The following is a 20673-nucleotide window of genomic DNA, read 5'->3' as shown; positions in this document are numbered from 1 at the left end:
ACACACACACACACACACACACACACACACACACACACACACACACACACACACACACACACACACACACACACACACACACACACACACACACACAGAGATAAACTTCTTCATCTGTTGACAATTATAACCCACAGTCTAAACGTGACTTTTTTGGCTCGCTGATTGGCTGAAACACCAGGACTAAGCTTAATCTGTGTCCGGGAAACCACCCCAATAAAACCTGAACGTTTACTTCCCTTTGTGGTCCTCAGGTGATACTGAACCGGAAGGGTTCCTCGGCTGTAGACGCGACGCCCCGAGGCAGGAAGGGTTCTACGTTCACCAACATGCTGAGTGGGGGCAGGAAGACCTCTTCCATCCCCGAGGAGGTCCCAGCCTCTCCCTCTAGGGGCATGAGGAAACCCTCTATCATCCAGGAGGAGGTGAGACTGAGAACTGGGTCTGAAATGGCACCCTATTCCCTATATAGTGCACTATTGGGCCCTTGTCAAAGAAATTGTGCCATTTAGGACTAAAACTGAGCACTGAGCCCAGGGTCCAAAGATCAAGAGGCCCAGTAAAACCACAACAGTGTCTAGACTAAACATTAAAATGGAGCGACAACTGGGTAGCCTCGAGGTGGGAGAGGCGGTCTGCAACCATAGAGTGATCTTCATGATGTGTTGTGTCCCCCCCAGTCAGAGGAAGGAGAAGAGGTTTCCAAGCCGCCCACTGTGCAAACCATCAGTGAGGAAGACGAGATACTGGTAGGAGAGGAACCCACCCTCGACCGGCCAATGACTGCTCTGGAAAAGCTGCACAGCATCGTGGGTTACGCCATCGTCAGAAGAGACCTCAGGTGTGTGAGTCAGCTGTGGCTCCGGCTGCACTTTTCCCTTTCTTGCCCCTCCCTCTCTCTATCCTCTTCCTCTCTCTATCCTCTTCCTCTCTCTATCCTCTCCCCTTCTCTTCCTCTCTCTATCCTCTCCCTCTCTCTATCCTCTCCCTCTCTCTATCCTCTCCCTCTCTCTATCCTCTCCCTCTCTCTATCCTCTCCCTCTCTCTAACCTCTCCCTCTCTCTATCCTCTCCCTCTCTCTATCCTCTCCCTCTCTCTATCCTCTCCCTCTCTCTATCCTCTCCCTCTCTCTATCCTCTCCCTCTCTCTATCCTCCCTCTCTCTATCCTCTCCCTCTCTCTATCCTCTCCCTCTCTCTATCCTCTCCCTCTCTCTATCCTTTCCCCCTCTCTATCCTCTCCCTCTCTCTATCCTCTCTCTTGCCTCTCTCTCTTGCCTCTCCCTCTCTCTATCCTCTCCCTCTCTCTATCCTCTCCCTCTCTCTTGCCTCTCCCTCTCTCTATCCTCTCCCTCTCTCTATCCTCTCCCTCTCTCTATCCTCTCCCTCTCTCTATCCTTTCCCCCTCTCTATCCTCTCCCTCTCTCTTGCCTCTCCCTCTCTCTATCCTCTCCCTCTCTCTATCCTCTCCCTCTCACTTGCCTCTCCCTCTCTCTATCCTCTCCCTCTCTCTTGCCTCTCCCTCTCTCTATCCTCTCCCTCTCTCTTGCCTCTCCCTCTCTCTATCCTCTCCCTCTCTCTATCCTCTCCCTCTCTCTTGCCTCTCCCTCTCTCTATCCTCTCCCTCTCTCTATCCTTTCCCCCTCTCTATCCTCTCCCTCTCTCTTGCCTCTCCCCCTCTCTATCCTCTCCCTCTCTCTTGCCTCTCCCTCTCTCTATCCTCTCCCTCTCTCTTGCCTCTCCCTCTCTCTTGCCTCTCCCTCTCTCTATCCTCTACCTCTCTCTTGCCTCTCCCTCTCTCTTGCCTCTCCTTCTCTCTATCCTCTCCCCCTCTCTTGCCTCTCCCTCTTTCCTCTCCCTCTCACTATCCTCTCCCTCTCTCTTGCCTCTCCCTCTCTCTTGCCTCTCCCTCTCTCTATCCTCTCCCTCTCTCTTGCCTCTCCCCTCTCTATCCTCTCCCTCTCTCTTGCCTCTCCCCTCTCTATCCTCTCCCTCTCTCTTGCCTCTCCTCTCTCTATCCTCTACCTCTCTCTTGCCTCTCCCTCTCTCTTGCCTCTCCCTCTCTCTATCCTCTCCCTCTCTCTATCCTCTCCCCCTCTCTATCCTCTCCCTCTCTCTTGCCTCTCCCCTCTCTATCCTCTCCCTCTCTCTTGCCTCTCCCCTCTCTATCCTCTCCCTCTCTCTTGCCTCTCCCTCTCTCTTGCCTCTCCCTCTCTCTATCCTCTCCCTCTCTCTACCCTCTCCCTCTCTCTTGCCTCTCCTTCTCTCTATCCTCTCCTTCTCTCTTGCCTCTCCCTCTCTCTACACTCTCCCCCTCTCTTGCCTCCCTCTCTCTATCCTCTCCCCCTCTCTTGCCTCTCCCTCTCTCTTTCCTCACCCTCTCTCTATCCTCTCCCCCTCTCTATCCCCTCCCTCTCTCTTGCCTCTCCCTCTCTCTTTCCTCTCCCTCTCTCTTTGCCCTCTCTTTCATCTCCCTCTCTCTTTGCCCTCCCTCTGTTCCTGTGTTTTCTCCACGTAGAGATGAGATCTATTGTCAGATCTGTAAGCAGCTGCAGGAGAACGGTAACCGCAGCAGCTTCTACAGGGGTTGGATCCTTCTGTCAATCTGTCTGGGGATCTTCCCCCCCACTGAGCGCTTCATCAAGGTAGGTCCTCCCTCCTGTCCTTGCAGATAAAAGGCGTACGTAGTGCACATAAAAATAACTTTTACGGTTATTAAGTTCCGTAAAATAAAATACGAGTTAAATGGGTTTCCATCGCATTTTCAGAATCCACTGATGGATTTGTCACAAGAAACATTTTGTTATGTAGCGAATGTATCCACTCTTGCAGATGTTCAGTGCGGGTCGGCTAGCCTACATGGTTAGATTATTATGGACAGAAAAGTGAGATTGGTTTACATTAGTGAAACGGCAGCCCAGCATGGATCATCGTGTCACCAGAATAAGACCCTCAATATTTATTGGAGAGGAGCGTCATGCTCGTCACCGTGCACTTTCTCCACCCTGTGAAGTTGATCATAACTTATTTTATCTGTAGCCCTAATAAACTGCTTGGTTTCCCTGAGTCGTAGTGGGAGGACCACACACCATATCATCGCGTAACTCCAAGTTTACTTCGATGTGATGGTTATTATATCAATATTTCTGCATAAAAGCCATTTCCACCTCCACTTCTCGCATTACTAATTTTACCGACACAAAAGTATCTCACCTTGTCTAGCGCGTTTTGTTTTGTTGTCGTTTGGTTGGAAAGTTTACAGACAAATTTGCTGTTTCCATCAGGCACGTCGTGACATTTGTTTTTATCCAATTTGTAATTTATCTTAAAAAGGTTGGGTGGAAACCAGGTCAGTGAATGATTTATGTAAAGTCTGAGTTACCCATGCATTATCACAACTCTGAATGGGCCCATGCATTATCACAACTCTGAATGGACCCATGCATGATCACAACTCTGAATGGACCCATGCATGATCACAACTCTGAATGGACCCATGCATGATCACAACTCTGAATGGACCCATGCATGATCACAACTCTGAATGGACCCATGCATGATCACAACTCTGAATGGACCCATGCATGATCACAACTCTGAATGGACCCATGCATTATCACAACTCTGAATGGACCCATGCATTATCACAACTCTGAATGGACCCATGCATGATCACAACTCTGAATGGACCCATGCATTATCACAACTCTGAATGGACCCATGCATTATCACAACTCTGAATGGGCCCATGCATTATCACACCTCTGAATGGACCCATGCATGATATAGTCTAGATCAATAAGGTCCTACATTGACTGATCACTCACTCTCTCTCCCTTCCTACAGTTCCTTCAGAGCTTCATCCGCTTCGGCCCGATGGGCTACGCCCCCTACTGTGCCAAGAGACTGAGACGCACCGTAGCCAATGGGGTTAGAGGAGAGCCTCCGAGCTGGCTGGAACTAGAGGTGAGAGGGAACTAGGGATATCTTTATTAATTTATATATATATATATATATTTTTTTTTTTTAATCTTGACATTGATTTTCGCATTCATACATTGAAATGATAATCTGCTTATTACTGCTGTCCCTCAACCCAATCAGCAACAATGGTATTTAATGGCTGATAGAGGAATTCTAAATTCCTTTATGTTTTATTGCCAAAACCAATTCAATTCGCACTCATTTCTAATTCATGATAAGTTGTAAGTTTATCATTTGCATGAATTAGTAAGAGACCAGTCTTAAAAAACAAGTTCAGCATTTATTCTTGATGAGTACTGACCCAAAATACAAAGAACATTACATTTTAAAGAAAGAAGACATAAAATGACGTCATCAGTTACACCCCCTCTCCCAGTCTTACAATGGCGTAGTATTCGGTCCTGGAGATAGTTTCACTCCCCTCATAAACTACATTCCAACCTGTCTAAAGGATATACTTCTCTCCACTAATGGAATCCAACCAAAACATTCTTATCTGTTTGAAAAACTATCTTATCCCTCCTTCTTAAACTTTCCCAGGAGACACAGACACAATTCATTTCTGCTTACATTTTCAGTAACAGTACAATTAAGAACCCATACTTTTCAAATCATAACATAATAGTATTAGCATGAATGGTTCTAATCATTAACGTATACATCATTGATCATCTAAACTATATTTTCCTCTAACAATGGCGTTTTAGGGTTCTCTGCTGTGTGCCTCTCTGACATGTTCTCGGTGGTCAGTACATGGGACTTCATGTCCCGCTTCTCATCAATGTGACTCAGTGACATATGATGTTGAGGAGCTCGTTCTGTGTACACTTTCAACCGGGCCGGGGTCGTCACGGTTTTTCAACATCTCGTAGTCTGGTTCTAGATATGCCATCAGGGCACTGAAGCAGACATCCTCTAATAGTTGAAAATATTTGCATATCATTTCTGGAATCAGCGGTGTGATTTTATTTTCACTCCACCCATAATGGTACTGCTGCCAGCAACTGATTGGGGTCTCACGGCGCCTCCCTTTTCAGATGGTTCAGCAATGCCCCTGTACTGCCACTGTTGCTCAATTCCACTTTGCCAATTCCACCTTGTCAATTCCACCTTGTCAATTCCACCTTGTCAATTCCACCTTGCCAATTCCACTTTGCCAATTCCACCTTGCCAATTCCACCTTGCCAATTCAGTTAGTGGTAGTTTGGTGATTGGGACCTGTTAGTGGTAGTTTGGGGCCTGTTAGTGGTAGTTTGGGGCCTGTTAGTGGTAGTTTGGGGCCTGTTAGTGGTTTGGGGCCTGTTAGTGGTAGTTTGGGGCCTGTTAGTGGTTTGGGGCCTGTTAGTGGTAGTTTGGGGCCTGTTAGTGGTAGTTTGGTGATCTGGACCTGTTAGTGGTAGTTTGGGACCTGTTAGTGGTAGTTTGGGGCCTGTTAGTGGTAGTTTGGGGCTTGTTAGTGGTAGTTTGGTGCCTGTTAGTGGTAGTTTGGGGCCTGTTAGTGGTAGTTTGGGGCTTGTTAGTGGTAGTTTGGGGCCTGTTAGTGGTAGTTTGGGGCCTGTTAGTGGTAGTTTGGTGATCGGGACCTGTTAGTGGTAGTTTGGGGCCTGTTAGTGGTTGTTTGGTGATCGGGACCTGTTAGTGGTAGTTTGGGGCCTGTTAGTGGTAGTTTGGTGATCGGGACCTGTTAGTGGTAGTTTGGGGCCTGTTAGTGGTAGTTTGGGGCCTGTTAGTGGTAGTTTGGGGCCTGTTAGTGGTAGTTTGGGGCCTGTTAGTGGTAGTTTGGGACCTGTTAGTGGTAGTTTGGGGGCCTGTTAGTGGTAGTTTGGGGCCTGTTAGTGGTAGTTTGGGGCCTGTTAGTGGTAGTTTGGGGCCTGTTAGTGGTAGTTTGGGGGCCTGTTAGTGGTAGTTTGGGGCCTGTTAGTGGTAGTTTGGGGCCTGTTAGTGGTTGTTTGGGGCCTGTTAGTGGTAGTTTGGTGATCGGGGCCTGTTAGTAGTAGTTTGGGGCCTGTTAGTGGTAGTTTGGGGGCCTGTTAGTGGTAGTTTGGGGCCTGGTAGTGGTAGTTTGGGACCTGTTAGTGGTAGTTTGGGGCCTGTTAGTGGTAGTTTGGGGCCTGTTAGTGGTAGTTTGGGGGCCTGTTAGTGGTAGTTTGGGGCCTGTTAGTGGTAGTTTGGGGCCTGTTAGTGGTTGTTTGGGGCCTGTTAGTGGTAGTTTGGGGCCTGTTAGTGGTAGTAGTTTGGGGCCTGTTAGTGGTAGTTTGGGAACTGTTAGTGGTAGTTTGGGGCCTGTTAGTGGTAGTTTGGGGCCTGTTAGTGGTAGTTTGGGGCCTGTTAGTGGTAGTTTGGGGCCTGTTAGTGGTAGTTTGGGACCTGTTAGTGGTAGTTTGGGGCCTGTTAGTGGTAGTTTGGGACCTGTTAGTGGTAGTTTGGGGCCTGTTAGTGGTAGTTTGGGGCCTGTTAGTGGTAGTTTGGGACCTGTTAGTGGTAGTTTGGGGCCTGTTAGTGGTAGTTTGGGGCCTGTTAGTGGTAGTTTGGTGATTGGGGCCTGTTAGTGGTAGTTTGGGGCCTGTTAGTGGTAGTTTGGGACCTGTTAGTGGTAGTTTGGGGCCTGTTAGTGGTAGTTTGGGGCCTGTTAGTGGTAGTTTGGGGCCTGTTAGTGGTAGTTTGGGGCCTGTTAGTGGTAGTTTGGGACCTGTTAGTGGTAGTTTGGGGCCTGTTAGTGGTAGTTTGGTGATTGGGGCCTGTTAGTGGTAGTTTGGGGCCTGTTAGTGGTAGTTTGTGGCCTGTTAGTGGTAGTTTGGGGCCTGTTAGTGGTAGTTTGGTGATCGGGACCTGTTAGTGGTAGTTTGGGGCCTGTTAGTGGTAGTTTGTGGCCTGTTAGTGGTAGTTTGGGGCCTGTTAGTGGTAGTTTGGTGATCGGGACCTGTTAGTGGTAGTTTGGGGCCTGTTAGTGGTAGTTTGTGGCCTGTTAGTGGTAGTTTGGGGCCTGTTAGTGGTAGTTTGGTGATCGGGACCTGTTAGTGGTAGTTTGGGGCCTGTTAGTGGTAGTTTGGGCCTGTTAGTGGTAGTTTGGGGCCTGTTAGTGGTCGTTTGGTGATCGGGACCTGTTAGTGGTAGTTTGGGGCCTGTTAGTGGTAGTTTGGTGATCGGGACCTGTTAGTGGTAGTTTGGGGCCTGTTAGTGGTAGTTTGGTGATCGGGACCTGTTAGTGGTAGTTTGGGGCCTGTTAGTGGTAGTTTGGGACCTGTTAGTGGTAGTTTGGGGCCTGTTAGTGGTAGTTTGGGGCCTGTTCGTGGTAGTTTGGGGCCTGTTAGTGGTAGTTTGGGACCTGTTAGTGGTAGTTTGGGGCCTGTTAGTGGTAGTTTGGGGCCTGTTAGTGGTAGTTTGGGGCCTGTTAGTGGTAGTTTGGGACCTGTTAGTGGTAGTTTGGGGCCTGTTAGTGGTAGTTTGGGGCCTGTTAGTGGTAGTTTGGGGCCTGTTAGTGGTAGTTTGGGGCCTGTTAGTGGTAGTTTGGTGATAACTTCACTGTGATTTGAATTTTGTGGTGGAATAAATACATAAACAAAAAAAGGGTTTCAGTTCGGGGTTCTTTACTTAACGATCCCAATTTTGTTTAAATGTTTTGTAGTTCTTTTGTAGTTTTTCTCTAATCCAACCTTTGACCTCTGACCTGTGTTTGTGGTGACTGACAGGCGACCAAGTCTAAGAAGCCCATTGCGGTGTCTGTGACCCTGATGGACAGTCGTACCATCAGCCTGCCTGTAGACTCCTCCTCCACCTCCAAGGAGATCTGCCAGTTACTCTCTGAGAAGGTCTCCCTCAAAGACACCTTCGGCTTCTCTCTCTACGTGGCTCTCTATGAAAAGGTAAGCACTCTGACCTCTACTTCCAGAAAGGTATTTGAGACACCCTGAATTCGACCCTTAGGCCCCTCCTGTACATCCGAAGGTGTAAGCGATATGGCACGGGCTTCACCTTTGCCTTCTGATAGGTCGGATTACATTTTGGCCGTATTGCTGACCTCTTCCGATCTAAAGGAGCGTCTAGAGACTGGGGGCCGATTTGGAATTGAGAAACTGTCTGGTAGACCACTGTGACAGGGTTCTTAGTGTTGGTATGTGTTTAGTGTAATGTCAATGAGGTGTCTGTTGGTCCCCCCCCCCTCCCCTCCAGGTGTGGTCGCTGGGCAGCGGGCGGGAGCACGTGATGGACGCCATTTCCCAGTGCGAACAGGAAGTGAAACGGAAGGGTGGGCAGGAGCAGCACGCCCCCTGGCGACTCTACTACAGAAAGGAGATCTTCACCCCCTGGCATGACTGTAAAGAGGACTCCGTCAGCACAGACCTCATCTACAGACAGATCATCAGGGGACTACGCTTCGGAGAGTACAAGTGTGACAAGGTGACGTAATGCTCTGGTGTTACGTTTTCCCCCCTAGGTACAGATCTAGGAACAGCTTTCCCTCCCCCAATCCTGACTCTCACAATTAGTGGGGAAAATTCAGAACTGACCCAAGATTAGCATCACGAGGGCAACCTTACCCTTACACAGTCAAGTCTTGAAGTCAAGTGATCTATGTCACTGGTTCATATACTGTACGTCTCCAAGAACCAATGTAAAGGTTTGGAACATTTACCATGGTCTAATGAGGAGCAGTGTGAGAAGGTAGGTAATGCTCTGTCTGGCTATGCCTTTCTCTTCTAATGTCCATTCTCTCCTAATGTCCATTCTCTCCTAATGTCCATTCTCTCCTAATGTCCATTCTCTCCTAATGTCCATTCTCTCCTAATGTCCTTTCTCTTCTAATGTCCATTCTCTTCTAATGTCCTTTCTCTTCTAATGTCCATTCTCTCCTAATGTCCATTCTCTCCTAATGTCCATTCTCTCCTAATGTCCTTTCTCTCCTAATGTCCTTTCTCTTCTAATGTCCATTCTCTCCTAATGTCCTTTCTCTTCTAATGTCCATTCTCTCCTAATGTCCATTCTCTTCTAATGTCCATTCTCTCCTAATGTCCATTCTCTCCTAATGTCCATTCTCTCCTAATGTCCTTTCTCTTCTAATGTCCATTCTCTCCTAATGTCCATTCTCTCCTAATGTCCTTTCTCTTCTAATGTCCATTCTCTTCTAATGTCCATTCTCTCCTAATGTCCTTTCTCTTCTAATGTCCATTCTCTCCTAATGTCCATTCTCTCCTAATGTCCATTCTCTCCTAATGTCCATTCTCTCCTAATGTCCTTTCTCTTCTAATGTCCATTCTCTTCTAATGTCCATTCTCTTCTAATGTCCATTCTCTTCTAATGTCCATTCTCTCCTAATGTCCATTCTCTTCTAATGTCCATTCTCTTCTAATGTCCATTCTCTTCTAATGTCCTTTCTCTTCTAATGTCCATTCTCTCCTAATGTCCATTCTCTCCTAATGTCCTTTCTCTTCTAATGTCCATTCTCTTCTAATGTCCATTCTCTCCTAATGTCCTTTCTCTTCTAATGTCCATTCTCTCCTAATGTCCATTCTCTCCTAATGTCCATTCTCTCCTAATGTCCATTCTCTCCTAATGTCCATTCTCTCCTAATGTCCATTCTCTCCTAATGTCCTTTCTCTCCAGGATGACGATACAGTCCAGCTGTCAGCTAAACACTTCTACGTTCAGTATGGATCAGACTGTAGTCTTGACAACGCTAAGACTGTAGTGCAGGACTGCATTAACTCTTCTCTTCTGGAGGCCAAGACTCAGGACAAATGGCTTCAGATGGTCAGCACTGCCCATGCTCAGGTCAGTTGACTGAATCATTTGAGTTTATTTGAACAATTTAGGAAAATACACATGTAAGGACAAAAACACGAGTTAGATCACTCATTAATGGGGGGTTGTGGTCAATTCCATTTTCAATCCAGTCAATTCAGCAGGTAAATTAGATTTCCAGTTTAAATGTTCCTCGTGAAAGAGGGTGAATTGAAAATAGAATGATACGAACCCTGGACATGACTTATTAACAGGCCATTTTTCTTTGTAAGATCCTTGCTGACGATAGAGAGCAGTTGTATGAATTAATATGATTGGTTCCTTCTCCACTGTGCGACAAGACAATGTTCTATCCAACTGTGTAGCGTCTTCTGATGTTCCTCTGCTCGGTCTGTCATACACCAGGGTCCATATATCAACTCCAGGCAGAAAGCGGCAGGTGTGAAGGCCGAGGTGGTGGACTACGCTCGACAGAAGTGGCCTTTGTTCTTCTCCAGGTTCTTCGAGGCCGCAAAGTTATCAGGTATAAAAATAAAAAATACTTTTAAAAAAATTTTTTGTTCTCTTGTATAAAGTGATCTCAGGCTACATCCTAATTCTCCATCCTTCTCCCCCCCAAAAAATGTTTTTGTCTTCACATACTTCTTATTACAGATTTAACCCTGGGCATGAGGGAGTTTGACATGTTTAGTTTGTGTCCAAAATGGCAGCCTATTCCCTAGGCAGCGTAGCCTAGTGGTTGGCGGCAGCGTAGCCTAGTGGTTAGAGCGTTGGACTAGTAACCGGAAGGTTGCGAGTTCAAACCCCCGAGCTGACAAGGTACAAATCTGTCGTTCTGCCCCTGAACAGGCGGTTAACCCACTGTTCCCAGGCCATCATTGAAAATAAGAATGTGTTCTAAACTGCCTGGTTAAATACAGGTAAAATTAAATTTTTAAATGTAGTCGCGGATGATCCATTATATTTGACCAGATAATGTAGTGGCCGCTTTAACAATGAAAATACACGTCTTCAAAATGGAAGGCAGTTGGAAGGAGGCAAGATCAGGTGGGACTATTCTAGCCAATGAGAGGGCAGATACATGTCTATATTGCAAAATAAATGTGTAAATCAACTCTAGGGGGTAAAAACAAAGGTAGGGGGCGTGGATCAGAAAACCCAAAATTGTGTCTGGTATGGGGATTTCTTATATAGATCAGGGGTAAAATATCCCTGGACTCTCCATAGGTTAATAAATGTGTAACTAAATCAAGCCAATCAGGGGAGATTGAATTATTTGTGCCAGAAAGGCATGGGCTGGAACCCACACCAACATGGTAGGACGATATATATATATATGGACTGGAACCCACACCAACATGGTAGGACTATATGTATATATGGGCTGGAACCCACACCAACATGGTAGGACTATATGTATATATGGGCTGGAACCCACACCAACATGGTAGGACTATATGTTTATATGGGCTGGAACCCACACCAACATGGTAGGACTATATATATATATATGGACTGGAACCCACACCAACATGGTAGGACTATATGTATATATGGGCTGGAACCCACACCAACATGGTAGGACTATATATATATATGGACTGGAACCCACACCAACATGGTAGGACTATATGTTTATATGGGCTGGAACCCACACCAACATGGTAGGACTATATATATATGGACTGGAACCCACACCAACATGGTAGGACTATATGTATATATGGGCTGGAACCCACACCACATAAATATAAATAAATAATAAACATGGTAGGACTATATGTATATATGGGCTGGAACCCACACCAACATGGTAGGATTATATATATATATGGACAGGAACCCACACCAACATGGTAGGACTATATGTATATATGGGCTGGAACCCACACCAACATGGTAGGACTATATGTATATATGGGCTGGAACCCACACCAACATGGTAGGACTATATATATATATGGACTGGAACCCACACAAACATGGTAGGACTATATATATATATGGGCTGGAACCCACACCAACATGGTAGGACTATATATATATATATGGACTGGAACCCACACCAACATGGTAGGACTATATATATATGGGCTGGAACCCACACCAACATGGTAGGACTATATATATATATATATATATATGGACTGGAACCAACACCAATATGGTAGGACTATATGTATATATGGGCTGGAACCCACACCAACATGGTAGGACTATATGTATATATGTGCTGGATCCCACACCAACATGGTAGGACTATATATATATATATGGACTGGAACCCACACCAACATTGTAGGACTATATGTATATATGGGCTGGAACCCACACCAACATGGTAGGACTATATATATATATGGACTGGAACCCACACCAACATGGTAGGACTATATGTTTATATGGGCTGGAACCCACACCAACATGGTAGGACTATATATATATGGACTGGAACCCACACCAACATGGTAGGACTATATGTATATATGGGCTGGAACCCACACCAACATGGTAGGACTATATGTATATATGGGCTGGAACCCACACCAACATGGTAGGATTATATATATATTTGGACTGGAACCCACACCAACATGGTAGGACTATATGTATATATGGGCTGGAACCCACACCAACATGGTAGGACTATATGTATATATGGGCTGGAACCCACACCAACATGGTAGGACTATATATATATATGGACTGGAACCCACACAAACATGGTAGGACTATATATATATATATATATATATATATATATATATATATATATATGGGCTGGAACCCACACCAACATGGTAGGACTATATATATATATATGGACTGGAACCCACACCAACATGGTAGGACTATATATATATGGGCTGGAACCCACACCAACATGGTAGGACTATATATATATATATATATGGACTGGAACCAACACCAATATGGTAGGACTATATGTATATATGGGCTGGAACCCACACCAACATGGTAGGACTATATGTATATATGGGCTGGAACCCACACCAACATGGTAGGACTATATGTATATATGGGCTGGAACCCACACCAACATGGTAGGACTATATATATATATGGGCTGTAACCCACACCAACATGGTAGGACTATATGTATATATGGGCTGGAACCCACACCAACATGGTAGGACTATATATATATATATGGACTGGAACCCACACCAACATGGTAGGACTATATGTATATATGGACTGGAACCCACACCAACATGGTAGGACTATATGTATATATGGGCTGGAACCCACACCAACATGGTAGGACTATATGTATATATGGGCTGGAACCCACACCAACATGGTAGGACTATATATATATATATGGACTGGAACCCACACCAACATGGTAGGACTATATGTATATATGGGCTGGAACCCACACCAACATGGTAGGACTATATGTATATATGGGCTGGAACCCACACCAACATGGTAGGACTATATATATATGGACTGGAACCCACACAAACATGGTAGGACTATATATATATATGGGCTGGAACCCACACCAACATGGTAGGACTATATATATATATGGTCTGGAACCCACATCAACATGGTAGGACTATATATATATATGGACTGGAACCCACACCAACATGGTAGGACTATATATATATATGGGCTGGAACCCACACCAACATGGTAGGACTATATATATATATGGTCTGGAACCCACATCAACATGGTAGGACTATATGTATATATGGGCTGGAACCCACACCAACATGGTAGGACTATATGTATATATGGACTGGAACCCACACCAACATGGTAGGACTATATATATATATGGACTGGAACCCACATCAACATGGTAGGACTATATATATATATGGACTGGAACCCACATCAACATGGTAGGACTATATGTATATATGGGCTGGAACCCACACCAACATGGTAGGACTATATATATATATATGGACTGGAACCCACACCAACATGGTAGGACTATATGTATATATGGGCTGGAACCCACACCAACATGGTAGGACTATATGTATATATGGGCTGGAACCCACACCAACATGGTAGGACTATATATATATGGACTGGAACCCACACAAACATGGTAGGACTATATATATATATGGGCTGGAACCCACACCAACATGGTAGGACTATATATATATATGGTCTGGAACCCACATCAACATGGTAGGACTATATATATATATGGACTGGAACCCACACCAACATGGTAGGACTATATATATATATGGGCTGGAACCCACACCAACATGGTAGGACTATATATATATATATGGGAACTGAAGGTAGAGGCCCTAACCACTAGGCCACCCCCATGAGTTAACTCAATTCTGACAGTTGATTCGTAACCTTAACATGTCCTCTTTTTCACTAACATATACTGTAGATCTCAGAAACCCATGGGCTTGCAACCACTGTGCTCCATTCCGTAGGCTACCTCACTATTCTCAAAGTTGTCTTTACATCTGATATTATAAGTCTGCGTCTGCAATGACTTTTGATACAGAAAGCGATAGTTTAGGTGGAGGCCTACAGTACCATAAGGATGTTTATTCATATTATGTCTGGTGTTTCAGCGTTTAAATTCCAGCGAGAGAGGAATGATGATTTTGATAGCTGACGAATGTCCGAATGGCTCGACTGTATGGAGAGAAAGTGGGTTTTCAGTGAACGTATCTAAATCATGAAGCTCATTTGAATGGGGGGGGAATCACTAGAAAATAGTGATCAAATTAAGATCCGACATCTGTAGGGAATAGGGTGCAATTTTGGGATCAGCGACAGTGGGAGGAAGGATCACTGTTAGTGGAAAGGCAATGCTGCTTAGCCACCAGTTTACATTAGTGCAGCGCTCCCTCTTGTTCTTCCCTCCCTGCTGATGGGCCTCTGTTTAATAAAAGTAGCGGACTATGTAGGGAACAGGATGGGATTTGGGAAGCAGACGTTCTGTTTATTCTGCTGGTTTAACCCATTATTACATATTCCCAGGTCCTGCACTTCCTAAAAACAAGTTCATTGTGGCGATCAATTGGACAGGCATCACCTTCCTGGACGAGAAGGAGAGGAGACTGCTGCAGCTCTCCTACCCAGAGGTCACTGGGGTCAACACCATGAGGTACAGCTCAGTAAGCTATAGGTTTAAAGGTCACAGTTAAGGTGCCCAGTGGTTGGGAGCAGGGTTTTGAGTCCCAAACGACACCCCTTTATAGTGCGCTACTTTAGACCAGGGTCCGGATTCTGGTACCCTATTCCCTATATAGTGCACTACTTTAGACCAGGGTCAGTAGGATTCTGGCACCCTATTCCCTATATAGTGCACTACTTTAGACCAGGGTCCGGATTCTGGTACCCTATTCCCTATATAGTGCACTACTTTAGACCAGGGTCAGTAGGATTCTGGCACCCTATTCCCTATATAGTGCACTACTTTAGACCAGGGTCAGTAGGATTCTGGCACCCTATTCCCTATATAGTGCACTACTATAGGGCCCATAAGGTTCTGATCAAACGTAGTGTGCTATGTAGGGAATAAGGTGGTGTTTGGGACATCCCCCCCCAGGAAGATAAGTAAAAGGCTGCACAGTGGTTGGACAGTTGTTTTGTGTCATGGGAACATTTGCCTCAACCTAAGGAATGTTCTAGGAACTTTCACAGGTTCCATTTTGGTTTGCTGGGAAAACATCACTGGTACATTGTGCTATTACGTTACCTGGAAACCTAATGTGAACGTCTGGGGAATGTTTTGTGGTGAATGTTAGAAGAACATTCCAAGGATATGTTTATTTATTTATATAAAAAATAGATTTTGTTATCAAAAACATTATCTGTATGTTTTGTGGATGTTATCATACTAATGTCAGATAAAACCCGAACTACAGAATCTCAGCTCAACGTTCTGGGAATGTTCCTGGTTAGCTGGGTAGTAAATACGACCCTGGATTATGGCTTGGATACGTTATAGATAGACGTTACGAGGTAACTAGTATGTTTCACGCGTGATTCTCCTCCCTCCACTCAGGGAGGGCAAGACGTTTGGCCAGTCTGTGAGTCTCCTGACTCTGAAGGGAGACTTCTCTCTGAATGCGGTGATGGCGGGGAACATAGCAGAGCTGGTGCATATGTTCCTGGGAGGACTGAGGGAACGCTCTCAGTATGCCGTGGCCCTGCAGGAAGTCAACCAAGGTAAGACAAAACACCAACCAAGGATTTAGAAACATTTATATTTTTAGCTGAAATTTAAGTTTTAGATACGTTGGTTTCAACATACGAAAATTGCGTCTTTAAGTTTAACATACTTTTTAAATGTTTAATTTATTTATTTTACCTTTATTTAACTAGGCAGGTCAGTTAAGAACAAATTCTTTGTTTTGTTTAGTACAGTAGTATGTCAGCTGTTCATTGGTTTCTCTCCCATTCAATATAATTCAATTCAAGGGGCTTTATTGTTATGGGAAACATGTGTTAACATTGCCAAAGCAAGTGAGGTAAATAATATACAAAAGTGAAATAAACAATAAAAATTAACAGTAAACATTACACACACAGAAGTTACAAAAGAATAAAGACATTTCAAATGTCATATTATGTATATATACAGTGTTGTAATGATGTACAAATGTTTAAAGTACACAAGGGAAAATAAATTAGCATAACATTTACATTTACATTTAAGTCATTTAGCAGACGCTCTTATCCAGAGCGACTTACAAATTGGTGCATTCACCTTATGGGTTGTATTTACAATGGTGTGTGTTCTTCACTGGTTGCCCTTTTCTTGTGGCAACAGGTCACAAATCTTGCTGCTGTGATGGCACACTGTGGTATTTCACCCAATAGATATGGGAGTTTATCAAAATCGGGTTTGTTTTCAAATTCTTTGTGGATCTGTGTAATCTGAGGGAAATATGTCTCTCTAATATGGTCACATTGGGAAGGAGGTTAGGAAGTGCAGCTCAGTTTCCACCTCATTTTGTGGGCAGTGTGCACATAGCCTGTCTTGTCTTGAGAGCCATGTCTGCCTACGGCGGCCTTTCTCAATAGCAAGGCTGTGCTCACTGAGTCTGTACATAGTCAAAGCTTTCCTTAATTTTGGGTCAGTCACAGTGGTCAGGTATTCTGCCGCTGTGTACTCTCTGTTTAGGGCCAAATAGCATTCTAGTTTCCTATGTTTTTTTGTTAATTCTTTCCAATGTGTCAAGTAATTATCTTTTAGTTTCGTCATGATTTGGTTGGGTCTAGTTGTGCTGCTGTCCTGTTGTGCTTGCTTAGGGGACTCTTCTCCAGGTTCATCTCTCTGTAGGTGATGGCTTTGTTATGGAAGGTTTGGGAATCACTTCCTTTTAGGTGGTTGTAGAATTTAACGTCTATTTTCTGGATTTTGTTCATTAGCGGATATCTGACTAATTCTGCTCTGCATGCATTATTTGGTGTTTTACGTTATACACGGAGGACATTTTTACAGAATTCTGCATGCAGAGTCTCAATTGGGCGGCAGGGTAGCCTAGTGGTTAGACCGTTGGACTAGTAACCGGAAGGTTGCAAGTTCAAACCCCCGAGCTGACAACGTACAAAATCTGTCGATCTGCCCCTGAACAGGCAGTTAACCCAACCCACAGCTCTCTGCGTCCTCCCCCAACAGGACAGGTAGCCTATCGTCATCAGAGAGGTCTTTGAAACCTCGAATAAGGGTTTCAAATTTGGGGAAATGACACACTCTAATTTGGGGAAATGAAATTCTCTCTCTCTCTCTCTCTCTCTCTCTCTCTCTCTCTCTCATATAGACGACCCTACGTTCCTGAGCTTTAAGAAAGGAGAGCTGATAGTTCTCATTAAAGACGATGAGCTGACTGTCGGCCGCGGCTGGATCAAGGGCAAGAACGAACGCACCGGCAAGACAGGGGCGGTACCCACCGACGCTATACTGGTCCTGCCCACTCTCACCAAACCTACCAATGAAGTCATGGTATGACCGCGTGTTCTTGTTTTACTATCTAAGGTGAAATATGGGCTGAAGAAATCAATCCTTCACTTTACACTTTACTGCTACTGATGATGCTATTTTGAAGAAGGTTTTGTTCATCGTGGTTGTTTTACCTTCCTTATTTCAATACACTGATCATTATCAGTCGGGTTAAATTACTAAAATGTCAACATGAAATGTTTCCAGAGTCTTCTTAACCTGTCACCTGACCAGAGGAAGAGCATCATGGCAGCCAATCAGAAGGAGACAGGCACCGTGGAGCGAGTGGCCCCCGTGTCCCTCAAAGAGTTCTCCTATGAGTACTTCAGGTAACAGTTCTCCTATGAGTACTACAGGTAACAGTTCTCCTATGAGTACTACAGGTAACAGTTCTCCTATGAGTACTTCAGGTAACAGTTCTCCTATGAGTACTTCAGGTAACAGTTCTCCTATGAGTACTTCAGGTAACAGTTCTCCTATGAGTACTACAGGTAACAGTTCTCCTATGAGTACTTCAGGTAACAGTTCTCCTATGAGTACTACAGGTAACAGTTCTCCTATGAGTACTTCAGGTAACAGTTCTCCTATGAGTACTTCAGGTAACAGTTCTCCTATGAGTACTTCAGGTAACAGTTCTCCTATGAGTACTTCAGGTAACAGTTCTCCTATGAGTACTTCAGGTAACAGTTCTCCTATGAGTACTTCAGGTAACAGTTCTCCTATGAGTACTTCAGGTAACAGTTCTCCTATGAGTACTTCAGGTAACAGTTCTCCTATGAGTACTTCAGGTAACAGTTCTCCTGTGAGTACTACAGGTAACAGTTCTCCTATGAGTACTTCAGGTAACAGTTCTCCTATGAGTACTACAGGTAACAGTTCTCCTATGAGTACTTCAGGTAACAGTTCTCCTGTGAGTACTACAGGTAACGGTTCTCCTATGAGTACTTCAGGTAACAGTTCTCCTATGAGTACTTCAGGTAACAGTTCTCCTATGAGTACTTCAGGTAACAGTTCTCCTATGAGTACTTCAGGTAACAGTTCTCCTATGAGTACTTCAGGTAACAGTTCTCCTGTGAGTACTTCAGGTAACAGTTCTCCTATGAGTACTTCAGGTAACAGTTCTCCTATGAGTACATCAGGTAACAGTTCTCCTATGAGTACTACAGGTAACAGTTCTCCTATGAGTACTTCAGGTAACAGTTCTCCTATGAGTACTACAGGTAACAGTTCTCCTATGAGTACATCAGGTAACAGTTCTCCTATGAGTACTACAGGTAACAGTTCTCCTATGAGTACTTCAGGTAACAGTTCTCCTATGAGTACTACAGGTAACAGTTCTCCTATGAGTACTTCAGGTAACAGTTCTCCTATGAGTACTTCAGGTAACAGTTGTCCTATGAGTACTACAGGTAACAGTTCTCCTATGAGTACTTCAGGTAACAGTTCTCCTATGAGTACTTCAGGTAACAGTTCTCCTATGAGTACTTCAGGTAACAGTTCTCCTATGAGTACTTCAGGTAACAGTTCTCCTATGAGTACTTCAGGTAACAGTTCTCCTATGAGTACTTCAGGTAACAGTTGTCCTATGAGTACTACAGGTAACAGTTCTCCTATGAGTACTTCAGGTAACAGTTGTCCTATGAGTACTACAGGTAACAGTTCTCCTATGAGTACTTCAGGTAACAGTTCTCCTATGAGTACTTCAGGTAATAGAGAAACTTCTAATAGGATATTAACAGAACAAGTGATAATAGTATATAGCCAATAATATTTTGATATATATGGTATATAACTAACACATATAATATATTATATATATACAGTAATATATATGGGACAACATCCTGATTTTAACAGCTCCTTAATGTTCTGTGCTTCTGTCTGTCTCTCCAGGCAGCCCATCAAGGATGTGAACCGTCAGGTGATCTCTAAGAACGTGGCCCCTGAGAGGCTGTGGGTCATGTCCAGGGAGCCAATCAAACAGCCCCTTCTTAAGAAGCTGGCGGGGAACTCTGAGCTCAGCCACCGGGCATGCCTGGCCTTCACCGATATCCTTTTATAATTGATTTACCACCTTCTCACTGACAGATGACTTCAACATTATCTTCAAGAGCATCTTTGGAATTGTCTCAACATTGCATTTTATTTTAGTAATTTAGAAAGTACTCTAATCTAGAGTGACATATTCTGGTCTTCAGTGATGTCCTTACTGAGAAAAGAAAACGCTGTCGCTACCTCTCTTTCTGTTCAGACCAAAGTGCATGGACAGTGGTGTAGACGAAAATATATATGACATGCGGAGACCGAGATACATATTATTATTATTATATTATTATATTATACACTTATTGTAGTCTAAATGTGTTCAATGTCTTTTGTGGTAGGATGGCAAATGACATGCAAGTTTGTTCAAATACAGTTTTCAGAGATGTTGCTCCTACCAGTCCTTGACCTGTGTTTACCTATCCTGAAGTACATGGGAGACTACCCCACAAAGCAGATACAGAGTCCTCTAGAGTTGACAGACCAGATCTTTGGGCCAGCCACCAAGGACGAGGCCCTGAGAGACGAGATCTACTGTCAGATCATGAAACAGATGACCAGCAACAACAACAGGTAGACCGTTAGGGCCTGTTTCCCAGACGACCAACAACAACAGGTAGACTGTTAGGGCCTGTTTCCCAGACGACCAACAACAACAGGTAGACCGTTAGGGCCTGTTTCCCAGACGACCAACAACAACAGGTAGACCGTTAGGGCCTGTTTCCCAGACGACCAACAACAACAGGTAGACCGTTAGGGCCTGTTTCCCAGACGACCAACAACAACAGGTAGACTGTTAGGGCCTGTTTCCCAGACGACCAACAACAACAGGTAGACTGTTAGGGCCTGTTTCCCAGACGACCAACAACAACAGGTAGACTGTTAGGGCCTGTTTCCCAGACGACCAACAACAACAGGTAGACCGTTAGGG

The 20673-nt window shown here is 44.6% G+C and overlaps 1 protein-coding gene across 4 annotated transcripts in view; it reads left to right on the top strand.

The window, feature by feature from the left end:
* LOC123996531 (unconventional myosin-VIIa) overlaps positions 1–20673 on the top strand; it is a 69001-nt gene that overhangs the window by 27289 nt on the left and 21039 nt on the right. For all 4 annotated transcript variants that reach the window (XM_046299932.1, XM_046299931.1, XM_046299933.1 and 1 more), the window contains exons 26-39: positions 255–425; positions 681–841; positions 2517–2643; positions 3845–3964; positions 7672–7845; positions 8153–8380; positions 9584–9751; positions 10127–10244; positions 14729–14855; positions 15759–15922; positions 17521–17702; positions 17907–18028; positions 19593–19747; positions 20162–20315. In XM_046299932.1, coding sequence (XP_046155888.1) covers positions 255–425; positions 681–841; positions 2517–2643; positions 3845–3964; positions 7672–7845; positions 8153–8380; positions 9584–9751; positions 10127–10244; positions 14729–14855; positions 15759–15922; positions 17521–17702; positions 17907–18028; positions 19593–19747; positions 20162–20315 — 2171 coding nt within the window. The remainder of the gene's footprint in view (positions 1–254; positions 426–680; positions 842–2516; positions 2644–3844; positions 3965–7671; positions 7846–8152; positions 8381–9583; positions 9752–10126; positions 10245–14728; positions 14856–15758; positions 15923–17520; positions 17703–17906; positions 18029–19592; positions 19748–20161; positions 20316–20673) is intronic.

The sequence above is a fragment of the Oncorhynchus gorbuscha genome, linkage group LG15 (assembly GCF_021184085.1).
Source record: "Oncorhynchus gorbuscha isolate QuinsamMale2020 ecotype Even-year linkage group LG15, OgorEven_v1.0, whole genome shotgun sequence".
NCBI lineage: Eukaryota > Metazoa > Chordata > Actinopteri > Salmoniformes > Salmonidae > Oncorhynchus > Oncorhynchus gorbuscha.
This window is presented reverse-complemented; position numbering and strand designations above follow the sequence as displayed.